Source organism: Neoarius graeffei, chromosome 16 (genome assembly GCF_027579695.1).
Source record: "Neoarius graeffei isolate fNeoGra1 chromosome 16, fNeoGra1.pri, whole genome shotgun sequence".
NCBI classification, from domain to species: Eukaryota; Metazoa; Chordata; class Actinopteri; order Siluriformes; family Ariidae; genus Neoarius; species Neoarius graeffei.
The window spans coordinates 43945633-43967918 of record NC_083584.1 but is presented as its reverse complement, the minus strand read 5'-3'; the positions used below and the strand labels follow the sequence as shown (position 1 = coordinate 43967918).

The window sequence follows — 22286 nt, the reverse complement described above, 5'->3', positions numbered from 1 at the left end:
TACTTTTAATTTAGTATTAAACTACTTAAGCCTGTATTTTAATCAATTTATAAAGGAATCAGAGTCAATTGTGTTTGACACAACTGATCATCTGGAACATTTTAAACCTCCCTCAAAAGAAGATACTTGTAAGGAAAGACTGCTAGTGTCTGGGCTAGGACTGAAACTCCGGATCATGTCTCTGAAATGTACCCAGTGTCTTCTCAAGGAAGCTGGCATGACACATGCATTTTAGCATTTGATTTCACGTGTGTCTAACCAGACACCACACTCATTACTTAAATGCAAACTAAATGAAGTGGAAATCACTTCATTACATGCCAAGTGTCTGTGCCAGTTTACCTAACTGTGGTGTTAAATGGATAAGTAGGGATTTAGGAATGTGATTATTATCTTTCAGTGGGGAAAGTGGCTCTGGTAAGACTGAGGCCACAAAATTGGTCCTGCGCTATTTGGCTGCTATACAACACAAGCGCAACATTACACAGCAGGTATGACTAAACATGTGAGACTACTTTGCAGAAGATATATATATACGTACAGGGTGTTTCAAAAAATTTTTTATATCATTTTACAATCTAATAACTGCCAATTCCTGTTCAATTAACTTCAAATTTTAACATCATGTGTGGAAACAGGTCAAAATTTTATGTTTAATGTTTTTTTTTTATTTTTATCTTTTTAAGTATAGAAATGCCATTCACTGGAAGAGAAAACGTGTTTTGTGTGTTAGAGTACACTCAAACACAGTTGAACAAGACTGTGCAGCATGCATTTATGAGGGAATTCTCTAAAAATGCACCAAATACAATGCAGATTTGGACACGGCACAAAAGTTCAAAGAGGAAGGCTGGGTTAGGGTTAGGTGCGCATATTGAAAATTTGTGAAATCATTCATGGAATCCACGTACCTTTGAATTTCTCACTCAAATTTTGAGGAATAAATCTTATATTGCTCAACATTAAGCCTGTTCAGTTTCATTTGCCTAGACTATGTAGTTTCTGGGATATTTACATCTCAAATAATATTAAATTTTTTGAAACACCCTATATATATATATATATATATATATATATATATATATATATATATATATATATACACACACACACACACACACAGCATATTAGATCTAACAAATCTGCTTTATTTGTGTGTTTTCCTTCCACATGCTCTGAGACAGATTGAGGTATTGTTTGTATGTGTGCCTTGTTTGTATGTGTGCATCCTGAAAAAGAAAAAAATCTATTATGTGTGCAGTTATGTGCTTTATGGAGCATTATTTTAATTTATACCACAGCACTGCTCAAGTCTCCTTTCTATTGCCCAGTAGTTGGTGATAAATTTTCTATAACAGCAGCTTTAAAAGAAGAGCCAGCTACAAGATTTATATTAATGACTTTGTTCTAATGTGTTATCATTTCTGTAGTAACAAACTCTACAGGGACTTATATGGCAGATGCTCCACATGATGGATTTAACTGTGTGTGTAATTGTTGTTGGAGAGCTTTCTGTGAGGAGAATTTTATTTAGTATTTTTGGAGTTTCCAGTGTCAGTACTTTGTAACAGAGATAAAGTTTTCTGATGCTGGAAAAACTTTGCGCTTTTCATGTAAAATGATGAGCTGCATTTAAAAAAACCAACAACTTAAGGATGGAGTCCTGCAGTACTACAGTAAATGTGACAACAAATGAATAAAGAAGTATGTTTCTTTCTTTAATTAATAAAAATGTAAATGTTGCCAAATTGCGGTGGTGTAGTGGTTAGCACTGTCACCACACAGCAAGAAGGTTTTGGGTTTGAGCCCCATGGCCGGCAAGGGCCTTTCTGTGTGGAGTTTGCATGTTCTCCCCGTGTCTGCGTGGGTTTCCTCTGGGTGCTCCGGTTTCCCCCACAGTCCAAAGACATGCAGGTTAGGCTAATTGGTGGCGCTAAATTGACCGTAGGTGTGAATAGTTGTTTGTCTCTGTGAGGCTGTCCACACGGCAACAGATTCAGGTGAATCTGATAAAATTGTTTATTGTTTTGGCCTGGCGTCCACACGGCACCGGCGTTTTGGGTACCCTAAAACGATATTTTTTGAGAATGGGTTCCAGAGTGGAAAAATCTGGCAACGGCGCCGTTGCGAAGTCATCTGGATGAGTAGAACGGATTTGTTTACGATGACGTCACAACCACATGACTAGAACAAGCAGCACTCTCGCTGTTTTGTATGAACCACTGCATTGCATTCACTTTTGTATACAGCTTTTCTTTTAAATAAACAAGTAACTGAACCATTTCTTGAATTTCTTTTTTTATTGGATAAGACTGCTTTTCAAAATGTTCACACAATATAAAAAGTTATATAAATTATATAAAAATGCTTTTCAAAATGTTCACACACAATAAGAAAATTAAGTTATATAAAACTATGCACACTAATAAAACTAATTTGTACACACAGAAGGCACGATTTCCTCGTGTAGTCGCAGCCATCTTCTTCTTGTTGTTGTGTGTTTGTTTCTGAGTGCTTCACGTCGGGTAGAAGAAGGGGTTTATGCGCATGCGTCCTACTTCTTCTATTGTTCTGGTGTCTCCGATGGGACCGTCTTACAGCACACGTAGAGGTGTGGCATGTGTATTGCATCGTTTTCAGCAAGCGTTGCATTGCCATATGTACCTGATATTTTACTGATCCGTTGCCCATGTGGACGCGATATTTTTTTAAATAAAATCTCGTTGCCATTGTCGTGTGGATGTAGCCTGTGTCAGCCCTGCGATAACCTGGCGACTTGTCCAGGGTGTACCCCGCCTCTCGCCCATAGTCAGCTGGGATAGGCTCCAGCTTGCCTGCGACCCTGTAGAACAGGATAAGCGGCTACAGATAATGGATGGATGGATGTTGCCAAATTGCTGTGGTAGCAGAGGAATAAAACACTTCAGGATGTGTTGTTACTAGAAAATAGTCAATTCGGAAATGGAGCCATACCACCCCAGAAGGTCATGAATGATGATGGTTTAGAAACATTGTCTGTCACCTTTTTTGCTAATGGGCAGTAACAGAATTATATATGGATTTTCTTGTTGATGTGACCAACACTATATGACCAAAGGTTTGTGGACACCTGACCATCACACCCATATGTAGGCCATTCTCAAACTGTTGCCACAAAGCAAAGATTTTATAGAATGTCTTTGTATGCTGTAACATTACAGTTTCCCTTCACTGGAACTAAGAGGCCCAAACCTGTTCCAGCATTGCAGTGTCTCTGTGCACAAAGTGAGCGACACAAACACATGGTTTGGCAAGTTTGGACTGGAAGCACACAAGTATCCTGCACAGAGCCCTGACCTCAACCTCACTGAACACTTTTGGGATGAACTGGAATGCTGATTGTATCAAAAACTGCACCAGCAATGCTCCAGAATCTAGTGGAAAGTATTCCCAGGGGAGTGGAGGCAATTATAAAAGCGAAGGGGGAATAAATCTTGAGTGGGATGTCCAAAAACACATATAAAAGTGATAGGTGTCCACATACTTTTGACCATATAGTGTGTTTACAAAGGGTTACTGATGAAGAGATGTTTGACATAAATATTTAGTTAAACTGTTTTTTTTAATGGTCTACATAACTTTCTATGTTTAAATTTACAGATTCTTGAAGCTGCTCCACTCCTAGAGTCATTTGGAAATGCCAAAACTGTCAGGAATGATAACTCGAGTCGATTTGGGAAATACATCGAGATATTTTTGGAGGAGTGAGTGTGATATTTAAAAAGCATCCTTAAATGTCTGCAAGTTTGAACTGATACAAAGCCTCATATTATCCATCAGCTGATATTATTTTTATTAGGAATTCTCTCTTTATTGGAGTATTGTCTGTAATGATAATACTTTTATATTTTCTCTTTTTAATGAATGCAATAATTCAAAAATATTTAAAGTTTTTTTAACACAATATTTAAGACTAAACTATAATTCTCTCTTTTTTTTTTAATCAGGGGTGTGATTAGTGGTGCCATAACCTCACAGTATCTACTTGAAAAGTCAAGGATTGTGTTTCAGGTGATCTTCGCAGTTCTGTTATTCTAAATTTGCAGTTTTGGTTTAATTCTTTGTTTGCAAACTTAGCTGACATATTAGATTTTTTTTGTGCTATGTGTATTGTTCTTTCTAGGCCAAAGATGAAAGAAACTATCACATTTTTTACGAGATGCTTGCAGGCCTTCCTTCACAGCAAAAACACTCACTGTACCTCCAAGAGGCAGAGACCTATTATTACCTCAATCAGGTGAGTTTAGATGAAGACGATCATAAACAATGTGCAGTCTGAATCTGAACGTTTAATTTATAAAAACAAATATTATACTGGCTTACCTTTTGCTGGCTTTCATATAAATATGTGAATTTACATATAAACATAAATACTTGCCTTTAGTGCACAATAGTTTGCTTTGGATCATCACTGTTACATATTTATTTCTGTCTTTAATTGTCTTTCATGTGGTGTGATTTACTATTTTAATAATGTCATTAATAGTATATTTTCTTTTAATGAATTAATTCATCAGTCAGTCTTTCAGTGGGTGGCCTGGTGATTCAGTCGTTAGCACTGTTGCCTCACAGCAAGAAGTTTCTGGGTTTGAACCTTGTGGCCTACTGGGGCCTTTGTGTGTGTGGAGTTTGTATGTTCTCCTCGTCAAGTTTATTTCTATAGCTCTTTTAACAATAGACATTGTCGCAAAACAGCGTTACAGAATTTGTATGACTTTAAACATGAGCTAATTTTATCCCTAATCTATCCCCAATGAGCACGCCTGTGGCGCCGGTGGCAAGGAAAAACTCCCTCAGATGACATGAGGAAGAAACCTCAAGAGGAACCAGACTCAAAAGGGAACCCATCCTCATTTGGGTGGCTGCATGGGTTTCCTCCAAGTGCTCTGGTTTCTTCCCACAGTCCAAAAACATGCGGATTAGGTCAACTGGCTACTCTAAATTGCTCACAGGGTATGAGTGTGAATGGTTGTTCGTCTCTGGGTGAGGCATAGTGCCACCAAGTTTCGTTAAGGTACGCCAAAGGGCGGCCGAGATATGAGCACACTTCCTGTTTCGCGTCTGCGCAGCCAATTTTGATTGGCTGCCACGGCCAAACGGGCAAGTGTCCTGTGCAGCTCAGTCCAAAGAAGCCATATACCAAGTTTGGGAGAAATTGGTGGAAAATTGAGGGAGGAGAAGCATTATGATTGATTTTCACAAAACTCGAAATGGCGGGAAAACTTTCAGGGTTGAAAACGACGTCATAGGGTGCGCTGGATTTGTCATGGGCCAAGGATTCCAGGGATACCAAGTTTTTGAAAATCGGACCAACGATAGATTGGTAACCTGCCCAGGATGTACCCCGCCTCTCACCTGAAGTCAGCTGGGATTGACTCCAGGTTCCCCCTTAACCCTGATGAATAAGACTATAGATGATGGATGGATGGAAACTCTCTCAGATTGAAATCTAAGTTGTAAACAAATCTGACCTAATATTTACCTTAATCACACAAAAAGTTATCGTATCTTATTTTATTGGTCAGGGTGGGAATTGTGAGATCACTGGTAAGAATGATGGGGAGGACTTCCGCAGGCTTCTCAGTGCCATGGAAATCCTTCATTTCAACCCTGAAGATCAAAATGGCATCTTCAGGATTCTGTCATCTATTCTCCATCTGGGAAATGTCTTTTTTGAGAGATATGAGGTATGCAGACAGTACATCAATCCCTCATGTGTCACATGTTGACCTGCCATCACGAATTTCACACTTTTCTGTGCCAGTTATACAAATACTGTGACTTAATAGGAATGTTATATGTCCTTTGACATATAGACAGACTCTCGGGAGATGGTGTCAGTGGTGAGTGCTCAGGAGATCAGAGTGGTGGCAGAAATTTTACAAATTTCTCCTGAGGCCCTGCAGAAATCAATCACTTATAAAGTGACGGTAGGACATATGTGTGTAGAGAAAAATTCCAGGCATTAGTTTTGGATTTATTTATTTATTTGGTAATCAAAAAGTAGTATTGTTCATTATCATGGGGTTATTTTGTACACTTTATTATATGTTACACATCACGTTACAATTAAAATCCTTCTGCCGTAATCTGACTTTATTTTGCGCTGACCTCTTCCATTTCGCAGTCTTGGGCAGCACTGGATCATTACACACTCATCATCCAGTTTAATAGGAACACCTGTGCATCTGAACATTCATGCTGTTATCTAATCATTGAATCATGTGCGGGCGGCACGATTGTGTAGTGGTTAGCACTGTTGCCTCACAGCAAGAAGGTTCTGGGTTCAAGCCCAGTGGCTGACGAGGGCCTTTCTGTGCAGAGTTTGCATGTTCTCCCCGTGTCTGCGTGGGTTTCCTCCGGGTGCTCCAGTTTCCCCCACATGCAGGTTAGGTTAACTGGTGACTCTAAATTGAGCGTAGGTGTGAATGTGAGTGTGAATGGTTGTCTGTGTCTATGTGTCAGCCCTGTGATGACCTGGCGACTTGTCCAGGGTGTACCCCGCCTTTCGCCCGTAGTCAGCAGGGACAGGCTCCAGCTTGCCTGTGACCCTGTAGAACAGGATAAGCGGCTACAGATAATGGATGGATGGATGGATGGATGGATTAATCATGTGCAGCACAATGCATAAAATCATACAGATACAGGTTAAGAGCTTCGGGTAATGTTCACATCAAACATCAGAATGGGAAAAATTGTGATCTCTGTGACTTTCACTGTGGCATGGGTGTTGGTGCCAGATGGACTGGTTTGAGTATTTCAGAAACTGCTGATCTCCTGGGGTTTTCACACACAATAGTCTCTAGAGTTTACACAGAATGGTGCGAAAAACAGAAAACATCCTATGAGTGGAGGGTCTCCAGGCTGAAACACTTTGCTGATTTGGAGAAATCAGAGGAGAATGACCAGACTGATTTGAGCTGACAGGAAGTCTATGGTAACTCAAATAATCACTCTTTGTAACCGTGGTGAGCAGAAAAGCATCTCAGAATGCATAACACATGAAACCTTGAGGTGGATGAGCTACAACAGCAGAAGATGACATCACTGCATAAATCAGCAGGTGTACAGGTGTTCCTATTAAAGTGACCAGTGAGTGTATATAGTCGATGTAATAAAAGTTAAGCAAAGTACACAAAGTTTCTAGAGAAATAGGACGTTTTCAGACAATATTTCATCAGCTCTGTCAGCAAAAGTGCTTCTAAAAGTGTAGGTGGGACCAGAGTGGCACATTGGAGCAGCGGGTAGTGTTGCTGGCTCACAACTTCAGGGCCCCCAGTTTGATCCTGAGCTCGGGTTACTGTTTGCATGTTCTACCTGTGTCCATTTGGGTTTTCTCCCCCCAAAAATAAAAAATTGGCTATGCTAGTATGCTCCAGGTGTGAATTGATGTGTATGTACATGCATGCATGGTGCACTGCAATAGACTGGCATCCGATCTAGGGTGTATTCCCACCATATTATAACTGGTGTCATGTTTCTCGGTAGTCCTAGTCTACCTTGCTCAGAGCTCAGTTTAGTCAGTGATCACAGTGTCTGGACTATGTCTAAATGAAAAGATCCATTTGGATCACAATTTATCATTGCATAATGTTAGGCTTGTCCAGTTATAATTAAAATATAGCTTGCCGACGACAAACAAAGTGATTTAAAAAACTTAAGTTGTCACGATCTACGTATATCCTGCTATCACCGTGGATTATTTTTCTTAACAACTACAATATTATTGATAGAGTGTTTCCAGAATGTTTAGTTTGCTCTTTATGACCCCTTCTCTGAACTAATAACTGCTTGATTTTGAAAGAATTAGCTAACCCAAGTCAGTTTTCCATAATTCAGAAAATTAGCAGGGTAATGTGTGACATGTGCATGCAGAATTTGCATTTCTGCAGAATACCATTATTAGTTCTTAATACAGAAATTGTCTGTTACTATAGGAGACATTGAGGGAGAAGATCTTTACCCCTCTATCAGTGGAAAGTGCAGTTGATGCCAGGTAAGTCATAAAAATGGCTTTCTGGATCAGAAAAGAAGTTTACAATAATTAAAATGCAATTTCTGTCCTAAAAATCCAGAGATGCAGTTGCCAAGATCCTGTACTCCCTCCTTTTCAACTGGTTAACAGCAAGAATCAATACTTTGGTTTACCCAATGAACGACGCACTGTCTATCTCCATCCTTGATATCTATGGATTTGAGGTATTGTAATGAAGTTAGCTTGTTTTTTCTATATTTAAAGGTTCTCTACATGGTGCTTAAAAGACAACTGCTTGGTAAATCAAATCCTTTGTGCCTTACAGGACCTCTTTTTCAACAGCTTTGAACAGCTTTGCATAAACTATGCAAATGAGTACCTACAGTTCTTTTTCAACAGGGTCATTTTCAGGGAGGAGCAAGTAAGTCTTTTCAGTTCGTTCTAATCCTCAGAGCACAGTCTATACAGACTTCAAAATACATCTGAATAAATTACTTTCGTTATCTAAGGAGGAATACAGCAGAGAGGAAATTCCCTGGGAGGAAGTGTATTATAATGACAATCAGGCCTGCATTGACCTCATTTCAGCAAAGCCCCATGGAATACTTCGGATTTTGGATGACCAGAGTGGTTTTCCACAGGTGTGTTGGTCGTGATTTATCTTCCTCTAAGTTTCTGTGCTTGTGTTCTTCAGACTGTGATTGACCCGTTTTATCTTTAGGCTACAGATCACACCTTCCTTCAGAAATGTCACTATCATCATGGCCACAATCCATTGTATTTCAAGCCAAAAATGCCTCTTCCTGAATTTGCCATTAAACACTTTGCTGGAAAAGTCACCTATCAGGTACCGTTAATAGTTTATCCACATTTATTTGATCAGATACATATTTGAAAGACTGGACTGAGTATCTTTTTTACAGGTCCATAAATTTTTGGACAAAAATTATGATCAGGTTCGCCAGGAGGTGCTCGATCTTTTCATGCAAAGCAAAAACAAGGTAACACTGTCCAGGCATTACTGAGCACCCTCTTTGGATTTAACCTGAGGTTTAAGTTTATGTTTCTTTTGTTATAGATGGTTGCACATCTGTTCACAAACTATTCAGAAATTGTTAATCAACAGAAGAGTCATGTCAGAAAGAGCAGCACGGTTACACGCAGATACCAGCCATCTACAGTTGCTGCCAAGTTCCAGCTATCTCTTATGGAGCTTGTGGAAAAGATGGAGAGGTAGAGCATGTTTGGAATGTACTTTATTCCTAAAATAAAAATGCCTGTTCCTTTATCTAAACCTGTGATTTCTTTCATTTGATGCCAGATGCAACCCATTCTTTGTGCGCTGCATAAAGCCAAACAATAACAAGGTGAGGTACAAGGACATAGTAAAAGAAGCTCAAGTGTGTCAAGGTGTTGTGCTAAGAGGATGTAATACCTGTAGGAGCCTGGAGTGTTTGACATGGACCTGGTCAGCACTCAGCTTCGTTACTCTGGGATATTGGATACCATTCGTATCAGGAGACAGGGATATCCGATCAGAATACTCTTTGATGTCTTCCTTTTTAGGTAAAGCCCTGGGTGACTGTGGTTAAGCACTATCACACTGAACATATTTTCATCTCTCTCAGCAGTGACTTGTGACCATATATTTAGGTGGGGAAGGACAACATTAATAAAAAATGAAGTTAAGAGACTATCACATTCGACGTATGCTATATACACTACACTACAAAAAACTGAAAACTGAATTTGAGGAGAAAATTCCTTAATACTAGTGAAATTATCTTGCTGCATGGACAGATAATTTTACTTGCCAAGACATCTTGGAATAAATTGGTTACAATCTAGAACTAGTTTTAATAATCTCAGAGTTGGTGTCTTATATTCTTCTAATAGAAAACATCAGATTGTTTCAACTATATTCAAGATATTCTAACTTGTTAAGATATCATTTTTGCAGTGTAGAAGAATACAAGACACCAACTCTGAGATTATTAAAACTAGTTCTAGATTGTAACCAACTTATTCCAAGATGTCTTGTCAAGTAAAATTATCTGTACATGCAGCAAGATAATTTCACTAGTATTAAGGAATTTTCTCCTCAAATTCAGTTTTCGGGTTTTTTGCAGTGTACTATCTAGTGAATTAGATAAGATTAGATTAATAGAGTAATCTATTGAGGTATTTCACCTGACGTCACAGGGTCACGTGACGCCCCGGTGTCCGCCATTTTGAAGGTCAAGCTAGCTAATGTCAACAACATAGTAGCTAGTATGTTACTGTAGCAATGTTTACGTTCAGTCATTTAGATGACTGTTAAAACCTTTCAGTCTCAAGTTTTTCCTTTACTGTATTTACTAGTTTACTGTAATTATGATCCGGCAGCTATTTACACTGGATCCAGTGTAAATAGCTGCCGGAGCGCGCTCCGGCTTGCTCCCCCTCAAATTAAGCAGCACGCTCCGGCTTGCTCCCGGAGTGCTCCGGCCGAGGTTCCGGAGCGCGCTCCGGCTTGCTCCCCCTCAAATTAAGCAGCGCGCTCCGGCTTGCTCCCGGAGTGCTCCGGCCGAGGTTCAGGAGCGCGCTCCGGCTTGCTCCCCCTCAAATTAAGCAGCGCGCCCACCTGCTTAATTTGAGGGGGAGCAAGCCGGAGCGCGCTCCGGAACCTCGGCCGGAGCACTCCGGGAGCAAGCCGGAGCGCGCTGCTTAATTTGAGGGGGAGCAAGCCGGAGCGCGCTCCAGAACCTCGGCCGGAGCACTCCGGGAGCAGGCCGGAGCACGCTGCTTAATTTGAGGGGGAGCAAGCCAGAGCGCGCTCCGGAACCTCGGCCGGAGCACTCCGGGAGCAAGCCGGAGCGTGCTGCTTAATTTGAGGGGGAGCAAGCCGGAGCGCGCTCCGGCAGCTATTTACACTGGATCCGGTGTAAATAGCTGCCGGATCATAATTACAGTAAACTAGTAAATACAGTAAAGGAAAAACTTGAGACTGAAAGGTTTTAACAGTCATCCAAATGACTGAACGTAAACATTGCTACAGTAACATACTAGCTACTATGTTGTTGACATTAGCTAGTGCTAACAGCTAGCTGCTAGTACACTGCTACAACACAGACACCGACCCTAATAATACAGTTCTTGGTCATTGCCTGGTAACAGCAAATTTATAACGGGCCATGTCTCAACAGACTAAGAAGTTATTTCAATGACATTTAATAACATTTTGTTTATCCTGAGGACCAAAAGTAAATGAAAATGTGAACAAACCTTATCTGTAATAAGATGGCGACCACCGGCTCTAGGGACGACCCGCTGATGTGGGCATGTTACCCAGCCTGACACAAAATATTTGTAGGCATCCAAACTCTTATACGCTTTCAGATCAATACCTGTGTATGGCGATGGGTTTTTAACGACATAGGTATACAGATCATATGGGCCGAAGTCAGGTAAAGACAAGGGCTTCGTGTACTTCCGTACGTCAGTGAACAATCCTGGTGGAAGCAGGTAAACGTCGTTCTCTAAGCCTGCTAACCTCAATTTTTGCAAATACCTCTCCCTCTGCTCGCCCTGTAAATGCCCTACGTCGCTGGATAGTGAAGGTGTTTTCTGCATCTCGCTCCTTTTTCTTTTATGTTTTTCGTTTGTCGCCTTCCTCGCATTCAAACTGATTCGAGCCGTGACGTCCAAAATGGCAGCCTAATGATGCATCACATGACTTGGTCACGTGGGTGAAAAACCTCAATAGTAACCCATAATGGGCAGTTGAGAGTCAACAGCAGAAAGTCATGCATTGTACAGTCCAGCAGCTCATATTGGGTGGTTTTAGGCCTACCTTTGCTCTACAGCCTTTGAGGTGATATCATTAACCAGAGTTTCCAGCTTTCAGTAAAATTTCCATCCCAACTACATCTCAAAAAGTATACAATAGACCCAAAATTAGCCTCCCAAAAATATTGTAAAAGGGATGCATTGTTCTTCTTTTTTGTCAGCCTTTCTGTGAGGAAAAAAAATCTCTCATGTATTTCACACATATCTCTGATGTACGTACACTACCGTTCAAAAGTTTGGGGTCACCCAGACAATTTTGTGTTTCCCATGAAAAGTCACACTTTTATTTACCACCATAAGTTGTAAAATGAATAGAAAATATAGTCAAGACATTTTTCTGGCCATTTTGAGCATTTAATCGACCCCACAAATGTGATGCTCCAGAAACTCAATCTGCTCAAAGGAAGGTCAGTTTTATAGCTTCTCTAAAGAGCTCAACTGTTTTCAGCTGTGCTAACATGATTGTACAAGGGTTTTCTAATCATCCATTAGCCTTCTGAGGCAATGAGCAAACACATTGTACCATTAGAACACTGGAGTGAGAGTTGCTGGAAATGGGCCTCTATACACCTATGGAGATATTGCACCAAAAACCAGACATTTACAGCTAGAATAGTCATTCACCACATTAGCAATGTATAGAGTGGATTTCTGATTAGTTTAAAGTGATCTTCATTGAAAAGAACAGTGCTTTTCTTTCAAAAATAAGGACATTTCAAAGTGACCCCAAACTTTTGAACGGTAGTGTATGTCACTCAGTGTGGTTCCTTGAACAAGGAACAAATTGTTTCCCTTGAACCAATCCCTGTTTCCTTCTCCCAATCTTTGTAATATATCTTATAGTAAAATGGTATGTCACAAATACACCATGTAAACTTACACTTTGCCATTTTTGCAGAAATGCATTCATTTTACTTCCAATGATTTGCTCTAAAACAAGATCTTGGTGGCAGTGGAGTATCTTTAAAGCAACCTAATTTAACAACCCTTTCATTAATTGTTTTGTCTACTGCTCCTCCATTAAGCATGAAGAAGATTCTTGCTCCAATGGGCCTCTGCTTGTTAGTGCTTGTTGTAGTTCCCATTATTGACCACTAGGTGCAATAATAACCCCATGTCAGCTAAAATTGCACATCTTGAAAGGTGCACAAATCAATGGAACATCACCATATGTATATCAGTCAAATAGGGAAAAAAATGAAATCACTGGTCACTCAGAAGAAGTCATTAGTATTTATGAATACTACATACAGTACTATATTAGGACTTTATGAAGATTATCATTTGTTAAACATGCCCTAATGGACAAGTCATCACTGTATAAACGCTGCTAATTAATGCTATACCTTCAACTAAACTGAACATGAAACTTAACCACAGTAACCAAAATATAGCCTTTTGGCTCTTTCTTTCTTACTTTGAAATGTGTGTTTGTTACTCATCTCTTTCAGATACAAATCCTTGCTTGGCCTAAAGCAGGCTCCTCCTGCCACTGGGGAAAACTGTGTAATCATGCTTAGGAAGCTTTGCCCTGTAAGACCAGGAGCTTTTGAAGTGGGCCTCACCAAGGTGGGATTGTCTGGTCCAGATTTTTATTATCATCAATAACACAATACTCATGGCTTGAGTAAACTTGTTTGCCATGGTTAATTTCTCTTTATGTATATGTACATTAGCTATTCTTAAAAGAAGACATATATTACATGCTGGAGAGTAAGAGAGACAGAGTGAGGCATGTAGCTGCTCTGACCCTGCAACGCTACATTCGAATGTTCTTTGTGCGGAAACGCTATGTAGCCTTTCGCATGAAAATCATTCGATTGCAGGCGCACTGCCGAGGTTACATCATACGGTACAGATTCTCATTCCATTGTCATCAATCCATAGTCTTGTCTCTGGTTTAATTCTAATATGCATACATTCCTGTATGGGTTTTCACAGGAAACACTATGTAAAAATGCGAGCAAGTCTGGTCAGATTCCGCTCAGTGGTCCACATGTATGTAAATCAAAAGAGATACATTAAGGTACAGATGGTATGGCTTTTACTATGAATGTCAAGATGTTCATACTGTGTGTTAAATTCTGGTACCACATTGTGGCTATTATACATCTCTTTGCAGATGATATTAGATGCCAAGAGGAAGGCAGAAGAGGAGCGAATCCGAACAGAAATGGTTAGAATTAAAACTTAGCCTGTTTGGTCTGCCTAAAGTGTATCTTCATTTTAAAACATCTATCTTGAACTTGCAGGAGTTAGCAAAACGGGAAGTCGTCAATGTCACGCACTTGGTCATTCCAGCAGAACTTGGAGGGTTATTGCAAGCTGTTGCAGGTACAGCTATTGTAAACAGTTGCAGTTGCGGCTATTACCCTGAAACAACAACTGTAGAAAACATGGACAGCGTATCATCTCTAAAAAGTAAAGCTTTTCAAAGACAAAATGGCCTCCCCCCACCCCCAAGTCACTTTTCTCATCTAGTGTCTGATTCAAACAGTTATAGTTTCCCCTCTGCTGATATCTGTACTTTTTTGTTTTACCCCAGAAATTAGTTTTTTAAATGTCGTTCTAATATATCATAAGAAGGCATGGATATTTTGCAGGTAAAATTCGTTCTCAGGGTAAACCTGTGTTCAACCTAGGTTGAATTGGTGAACCACATTTTACCTAGGTTAAATATATAGACAGCATTCAATCTAGGTTAAATTTATAAATTTTGTATGTTTTGAGACAGTTAGCTTTTTGTTCAGGTTTGGGTTAGTTTTATTTTAGGGTTTGGGTTAGGGTTCAGGTCTGGTTTAGGGTCAAGGTTAACGATAGGGTTAGGTTTACCATTAGGTTTAGAGTTATGGTTAAGGTTATGATTAGGGTTAAGCTTAAGGTTCGGGTTAAGGTTAGGGTTAGGTTTAACGTTAGGGTTAGGCTTAGGGTTTAGGATAGGTTAAGGTTATGGTTAAGGTTAGGGTTTGCTTGCACAACACATGCGCAAAATAGTAACGGTAGAGTGGGGCCTGGTACCCTCTAAAGATATTGGTTGAGGTGAATCTGGGACCAAATGTTAGTAATAATACAAAGAAGTATGGGAGAATTTGCAACATTAACCTGTGTAGTGTAGTGGTAAACACTGTGGACTACCAATCTGGAGGGTGTAAGTTCAAATCCTGGTCAGTACAATAAAAATTCTTTATTTCATTGTGATTTGTTGAGTGTTTGTAGAGAAGTAGTTGAGAAGGTACGACATCAAGGGAAGGGAATCCAGGTGATGGGGACTAGAGAGGGGAAATTAGTGGGTAGAAAGAGGAGTGAGCGAAGATGACAATTTCCATTTTCTTCCTTTTTTTATTATTTCAACCCCCCCCCCCCCCCCCCCCCCCAAAAAAAAAAATCACACCCATATTTTTTTAATGACACCCCATAAAAAAATCCCTTTTCAGACAGTGGAACCTAGGTTGAATACACGTTTTACCTAGGTAAAATGTGGTTCACCAATTCTACCTAGGTTGAATACAGGTTTAACCTAAGACCGGATTTAACCTGCAAGAGATACACCTGGGAATGAAGTGACTGACAGCCTTGGCTGGAAGAGACCTGCTGTAGCACCTGCAACACATCCTATCTGTTCATTACATATTTGAACTTTTCTGGACACATGCACTAAGACAAACCGTTAACCATTTCTATTAAAACATTTGAAACATCAAGATGTTTAATAGGAAAAGGTTAGTTTAATCACACTAGCTACCTAGCCATACAGTATAACCACCTTGATAGCTATATTATTTCAGTATTAATGACATCCAGCCAGCCAGCTAGCTACTGAAATTTGTACAGAAGCCATTAGTTCCTCAGTGAACAGATACACTACCAATAACATTAGGATAGATTTTATAAGTAGGCTAATTAGCTTAGAGTGCGCTCAGAATAGCCCTGTGTCCCAAATAATGATTTATTAACTCATTGGTGATAATAAAGAGAATTTAAGAATGTGCTTGTATTCATTTGATTATTTCTATCACTGTACATTGGGAGAAGGGGGTGGAACTACCGAAGGAGTAGGTGTACTTGACTTCAGCTCTTGTCTCTACTGCACAGACTCTAGCAGGAGAAAGTCCCTACTGTGCAGACCTTGGCTCCAAATTTGACAACATGGCAGAGGTATTTTGGCTTCATTTCTATAGAACGGGAGGCAGTGGAGCCACGCTGTCCATGTTTTCTACAGTCGATGCCCCTAAGCAAAAGACAATGAGAAATCACAGCTTTATAGAATGTCATCAAAGGCAGTATCACTCTGGTGCTTCTTACAGATGAAGGATTTATTGCACATAATTATTTATACACTTTGTCTGTCTGTCTTTTGTGTTTTGCAGGAGGTAGAGAGCTTCATTCTGATTGCTTGGCTCTTGTACAGGCACCAACCATTCAGGTGGAATCTCAGCTCACACTACCCCTTGACATCAACAACTACCCCATTTCTAAATTCATCCAGCTTCATTTCAGAGTATGTTGTGCTTTCAGATTCATTCCTACATTACCATTAAAAGCTCGCAAACACCACTAAGAACATTGTAGCAGCACGTATTGGGAAATTTTATCGTATTATTTTTCAGAGACGGATTCCATTTTGCTTTACAGGAACCAATGTTTGGAATGTTGATGACACCTTTGAAAACGCCCTTGACTCATTTAGATGATGACCTCACACAAGAAGCTCTAGATGTCTTCATCATGGTAGAAATGTCATAAATATACCTTATACTGTTGTAGATATCAGGTCTGATAAATTCTGTCTGGTAAAATTATTAAAAATACTCAACGCCTTTGCAGATTTTGAGATTTATGGGTGACCCACATTTGAACGGTGCCCAAGAGAATTTACTTGGAAACTACATCATCCAGAAAGGGCTTTCCAGTCCTAGCTTACGAGACGAAATTTTGTGTCAAATTGCCAATCAAGTGTGGAGGAACAGCAACCCAGATAATGCCGAAAGGGGCTGGCTGCTGCTGCTCGGCTGCCTCAGTGCTTTTGCGCCTTCAGCCAAAATAGAGAAATACCTTCTGAAGTGAGATATGAACTACTTATGTGTTTGATTGTGCACATCATATTATATTACATTGGTCTACATTGTGGTATTCTGCATGCTACAGGTTTGTATCAGACAATGCCTATAATAACTATAAGGCAGTTTGCCAACATAAGCTGATCCAGGGCATGCAGAAGTCCATTTATGGACCAGAGACAGCAAGGACATACCCACTGTCCCTGCTGGAGTGGACTGCCAACAGAAAGAAAGCCAATATGGTGCTACAGGTGCACTGTTTTGATGGTGAGAGTAACATATCTTCATTTTTCAGAAGATTCTTGAAAGAGTAATATTGCTTGTCAAATTTATCTAGCTTTGGCCAGACTCTATTTGCAATACCGAGTCTTATCCCTCCATATTATCTTTCTTTTCTAATTTAGAACAGATATCACTGCTGTGTTTTTCATATGAAACCTAAGTGTGAAATAAGAGGAGGCCTGAGATGGCTTCTAAAGAAATGGAGAAACTAGGGTGTCAGTCTCCTTTAAGATTACCATCTGCAGTTTCTTACTGTTTTGGCATGGCTGGGATGTATAGGCACATTTCTATAACACAAACACACATAAGACAAGTGCGCACACAGAGCACACAAACAGCCTTGCCCATGTTTCTCCTCTCTTTGCCCATGTTTCTCACTCTCTTCTGTCTCAATTAGCCTAGCAGAATTTTTCCATCTCAGTAAACATTTTTAGGCAGTTATGTAGTGCTCAGCAAAATGAAGAGACACCTGATCTGTAGTGCTATACTGCATGGAAAAAAAGCACCAGAGGTGTTGTCTTACCTCTTCACCATCTCTCTCACTGTGGTTGTGAACATGGTTCTTTCCACAGGAACCTCCTTTCTGTGTCCTGTAAACTCATGGACCAGTGGAGAGGATCTGGCTGGGGACATCCTTCAGCACAGGTACATGCCAGAGAGAACATGTTGGTAAAACACTGGCTCCTGTCAAGCTTTGTAACAGTAGGGTCACTTTTGCCGCTTTTCCACTACAAACGCGGCTGAGCCGTGCCGTGCTGAGTCGGGCTGAGTCGAGCTGAGCGGGGCTGTTGGAGTTGCATTTCGACTACAACCGCGCTGAACCGTGCTGGCTGGAAGTGGGTGGACACATTGGGTGGAGTTAGCGAAAGTGGGTGGACGTCACGTGATGTCGTTAAGCAGCGCAAACAGTGACATCAGTGACAGTGGCGGAACAAGTCAGAGCCGGGCCGGGGGCGGGGCAAATGACCGGGCCCTTTATTAAAGCTTATCATAACATCATTTTAGGCTACAAAATGTCCGCAACTGCGGTGTTTACCAATTTCAACACTACCGGGTGCAACTATGTTATTTAGTACATCAAGTCCTTCAAACGAACATGTAACTCAGAAACAAAAAACATTAGGATACTGTACATGGCTCATAATAAAACATCAATAGCCTATACTGCGCACATTATTTGAAGGGCATACGAATGAGCGCTCAGAGGTTGCAACGGTGACAGGAAGAGTCAGAAATAAAAGGAGGGCGGTGCAAACCTCACTGAATGCACTGTGTTTACCAATTTCAACACTCCGGGGTGCAACTATGTTATTTTGTACATTAAGTCCTTCAAACGAACATGTAACTCAGAAACAAAAAAACATTAGGCGACATACTGTACATGGCTCATAATAAAACATCAATAGCCTACTGCGCGCATTATTTGAAGGGCATACGACGAGCCTTGCGCTCCGCAAACTCGTCCACGATGCTCTGTATGTCACTGATTCAGTGAGCTTTTAAGCGGTAGTCTCACGACCCGAATAGTAAACAATAAACATGGAGGACATGGAGTCGTTAGTGTTGCTGGTCTTGGTGCTGTGGCTTGTTGTCACTGACAACGCGGACAGATACTGGCAAGAGCGTATAGATGAGGCGAGGCGCATAAGGCTTCAGAAATTCTCGTAATTCGTAATTCTTCTCCTTCCGGGTTTGCGGTGTTTACAGATCCCAGCGCGCTCGCGGGGCGTGTGTGGGCATGTGAGGACACTCCTCCTCACCAATCAGTGCACAGGGGAGTGTCTGCTCACGCCCCCAGCCTCACTCGGCACGGTTTGGCTCGCTTCAGCCCCACTCCAAAACGGTGCGAGTTTTAGGGGCTAAGCAGGGCTGAAACGAGCCGAGTCGTGCTGGTTTTTGGTAGTCGAAACGCGAGCCGTGTCGGGCTGAAGTGAGCTGAAGCGAGCTGAAAAAGGGTAGTGGAAAAGGGCCAATAGAGCTCAGGTTCCCAACCCCTTGTCTTTGAGTACCTCCCGTCCTGCACCTTTTAGTATTTTCCCTGCTTTAAGACACCCACTTCAGCTCAACTCAACTGTCTGTCTGCTGCCGTCCTCATAGTTGAGGGTCGGCGATCCAGAAAGCCGTCAGCTGGCTTCCATGAATTCTCTTGGGTGATTGTAACATATCAGAGCGACCCAAACCCTCATCTGGTGGCTTGGGTACACATATGGCCCTTTTCCACTACCCTTTTTCAGCTCACTTCAGCTCACTTCAGCCCGACACAGCTCGCGTTTCGACTACCTCAGAGCAGCACGACTCAGCTCGCTTCAGCCCTACTCAGCACCCAAAACTCGCACGGTTTTGGAGTGGGGCTGAAGCGAGCCAAACCGAGCCGAGTGGGGCTAGGGGCGTGAGGAGACACTCCCCTGTGCACTGATTGGTGAGGAGGAGTGTCCTCACATGCCCACACACGCCCCGCGAACACGCTGGGATCTGTCAACACCGTAAACCCGGAAGAAGAAGAATTACGAATTACGAGAATTATGAAGCCTTATGCGCCTCGCCTCATCTATACGCTCTTGCCAGTATCTGTTGGCATTGTCACCGACAACAAGCCACAGCACCAAGACCGGCAACACTAACGACTCCATGTCCTCCATGTTTATTGTTTACTATCCGGGTCGTGAGACTACCGCTTAAAAGATCACTGATGTCACTGTTTGCGCCGCCTAACGACATCACGTGACGTCCACCCACTTTCGCTAACTCCACCCAATGTGTCCACCCACTTCCAGCCAGCACGGTTCAGCGCGGTTGTAGTCGAAATGCAACCCCAACAGCCCCACTCAGCCCAACTCAGCACGGCACGGCTCAGCCCAACTCAGCCGCATTGGTAGTGGAAAAGCGGCAATACAGAACTATGGGCAATTTAGAGTAGCCAATTGAACTAATTTGCACGTTTTTGGACTGTGGGAGGAAACCAGAGCACCCAGAGAAAACCCAAGCAAGCATGAGGAAAACATGCAAATTTCACACAAAAAGGCCCCAATTGGCCGCTGGGTGCAAACCCAGAACCTTCTTGCTGTGAGGCAACAGTGCTTACCACTGTGCTGCCCCTCAGCTCAACAAGGGCTGTTAATTTGCTGAATAGTCAAATTAAGCGTATTAGGAGCAGCGAACCCACTTAATTGTGCAGGACACAGGGTACTCCAGGACCAGAAATAGTGACATACTGTAGAGAATTCAATTCCTCTATTGTCCTGAACCAGTTATGGTTTTATCACTCTTTTTTCAGCTTTTATTAAGAATGTACACTGTGATCTCTAACTTTACTGAGCTGCATTTGCTTAAAGCATCGTAGCACAACAAATATACCGTAGTTCATTAGTAGCTTTTTAAAAAATCTCACACAGTGGACTGAAGTGTCTCTGTATTCGGTTTTGTAGGGGTGTTACAGAGTCTTGGAAGGGTTGTTCTGTCATCATGAAGGAGCATGGGCAATGGGCTGAGCTTGCAGGGCATGATTATGTGATGGACTTGATTGCAGACCTGGAGCTAATGCGAGATTTCCCAAAGCAAAAGTCCTATTTCATCATCTCAGCTGAGAGTCCCACCAGAACGAGACCCAATGCCAGCCTGTTAGTAATATTAATAGTAAAGATATTAGATTTTTTTTTCTTTTTTAAAATACTATGTCCACTTTAGAATCCAATATGTTGCATACACTACCGTTCAAAAGTTTGGGGTCACTTTGAAATTTCCTTATTTTTGAAAGAAAAGCACTGTTCTTTTCAATGAAGATCACTTTAAACTAATCAGAAATACACTCTATACATTGCTAATGTGGTAAATGACTATTCTAGCTAAATTCTACTAAATGTCTGGTTTTTGGTGCAATATCTCCATAGGTGTATAGAGGCCCATTTCCAGCAACTATCACTCCAGTGTTCTAATGGTACAATGTGTTTGCTCATTGCCTCAGAAGGCTAATGGATGATTAGAAAACCCTTGTACAATCATGTTAGCACAGCTGAAAACAGTTTAGCTCTTTAGAGAAGCTATAAAACTGACGTTCCTTTGAGCAGATTGAGTTTCTGGAGCATCACATTTGTGGGGTCAATTAAATGCTCAAAATGGCCAGAAAAATGTCTTGACTATATTTTCTATTCATTTTACAACTTATGGTGGTAAATAAAAGTGTGACTTTTCATGGAAAACACAAAATTGCCTGGGTGACCCCAAACTTTTGAATGGTAGTGTACAAGTAAGTTGATATATTTGAAATCATATTGTAATATACTGTACCACATTTGAATGAGTACAGTGGTGCTTAAAGGTTTGTGAACCCTTTAGAATTTTCTATATTTCTGCATAAATATGATCTAAAACATCATCAGATTTTCACACAAGTATTAAAAGTAGATAAAGAGAACCCAGTTTAAAAAATGAGACAAAAGTATTATACTTGGTCATTTATTTACTGAGGAAAATGATTCAATATTACATATCTGTGAGTGGCAAAAGTATGTGAACCTTTGCTTTCAGTATCTGGTGTGACCCTCTTGTGCAGCAATAACTGCAACTAAACGTTTCCAGTAACTGTTGATCAGTCCTGCACACCGGCTTGGAGGAATTTTAGCCCATTCCTCCGTACAGAACAGCTTCAGCTCTGGGATGTTGGTGGGTTTTCTCACATGAACTGCCCGCTTCAGGTCCTTCTACAACATTTCGATTGGATTAAGGTCAGGACTTTGACTTGGCCATTCCAAAACATTAACTTTATTCTTCTTTAACCATTCTTTGGTAGAATGACTTGTGTGCTTAGGGTCATTGTCTTGCTGCATGACCCACCTTCTCTTGAGATTCAGTTCATGGGCAGATGTCCTGACATTTTCCTTTAGAATTTGCTGGTATAATTCAGAATTCATTGTTCCATCAATGATGGCAAGCCATCCTGGCCCAGATGCAGCAAAACAGGCCCAAACCATGATACTACCACCACCACCATGTTTCACAGATGGGATAAGGTTCTTATGCTGGAATGCAGTGTTTTCCTTTCTCCAAACATAATGCAGCAATGTTCTTTTTGGAGAGCAGTAGCTTTCTCCTTGCAACCCTGCCATGCA

General features: G+C 41.1%; 1 protein-coding gene across 1 annotated transcript in view; it reads left to right on the top strand.

Annotated features, from left to right (window-relative positions):
- Positions 1–22286, top strand: part of myo15aa (myosin XVAa) — a 48583-nt gene that overhangs the window by 939 nt on the left and 25358 nt on the right. Inside the window, exons 5-30 of the mRNA XM_060943022.1 lie at positions 401–491; positions 3640–3743; positions 3987–4050; positions 4163–4276; positions 5565–5726; positions 5856–5969; positions 7977–8035; positions 8115–8238; positions 8340–8435; positions 8524–8655; positions 8736–8861; positions 8938–9015; positions 9093–9247; positions 9336–9381; positions 9456–9580; positions 13294–13411; positions 13519–13694; positions 13784–13868; positions 13965–14018; positions 14095–14176; positions 16210–16340; positions 16475–16570; positions 16667–16902; positions 16988–17166; positions 17754–17826; positions 20607–20798. Coding sequence (XP_060799005.1) covers positions 401–491; positions 3640–3743; positions 3987–4050; positions 4163–4276; positions 5565–5726; positions 5856–5969; positions 7977–8035; positions 8115–8238; positions 8340–8435; positions 8524–8655; positions 8736–8861; positions 8938–9015; positions 9093–9247; positions 9336–9381; positions 9456–9580; positions 13294–13411; positions 13519–13694; positions 13784–13868; positions 13965–14018; positions 14095–14176; positions 16210–16340; positions 16475–16570; positions 16667–16902; positions 16988–17166; positions 17754–17826; positions 20607–20798 — 3012 coding nt within the window. The remainder of the gene's footprint in view (positions 1–400; positions 492–3639; positions 3744–3986; positions 4051–4162; positions 4277–5564; positions 5727–5855; positions 5970–7976; positions 8036–8114; positions 8239–8339; positions 8436–8523; positions 8656–8735; positions 8862–8937; positions 9016–9092; positions 9248–9335; positions 9382–9455; positions 9581–13293; positions 13412–13518; positions 13695–13783; positions 13869–13964; positions 14019–14094; positions 14177–16209; positions 16341–16474; positions 16571–16666; positions 16903–16987; positions 17167–17753; positions 17827–20606; positions 20799–22286) is intronic.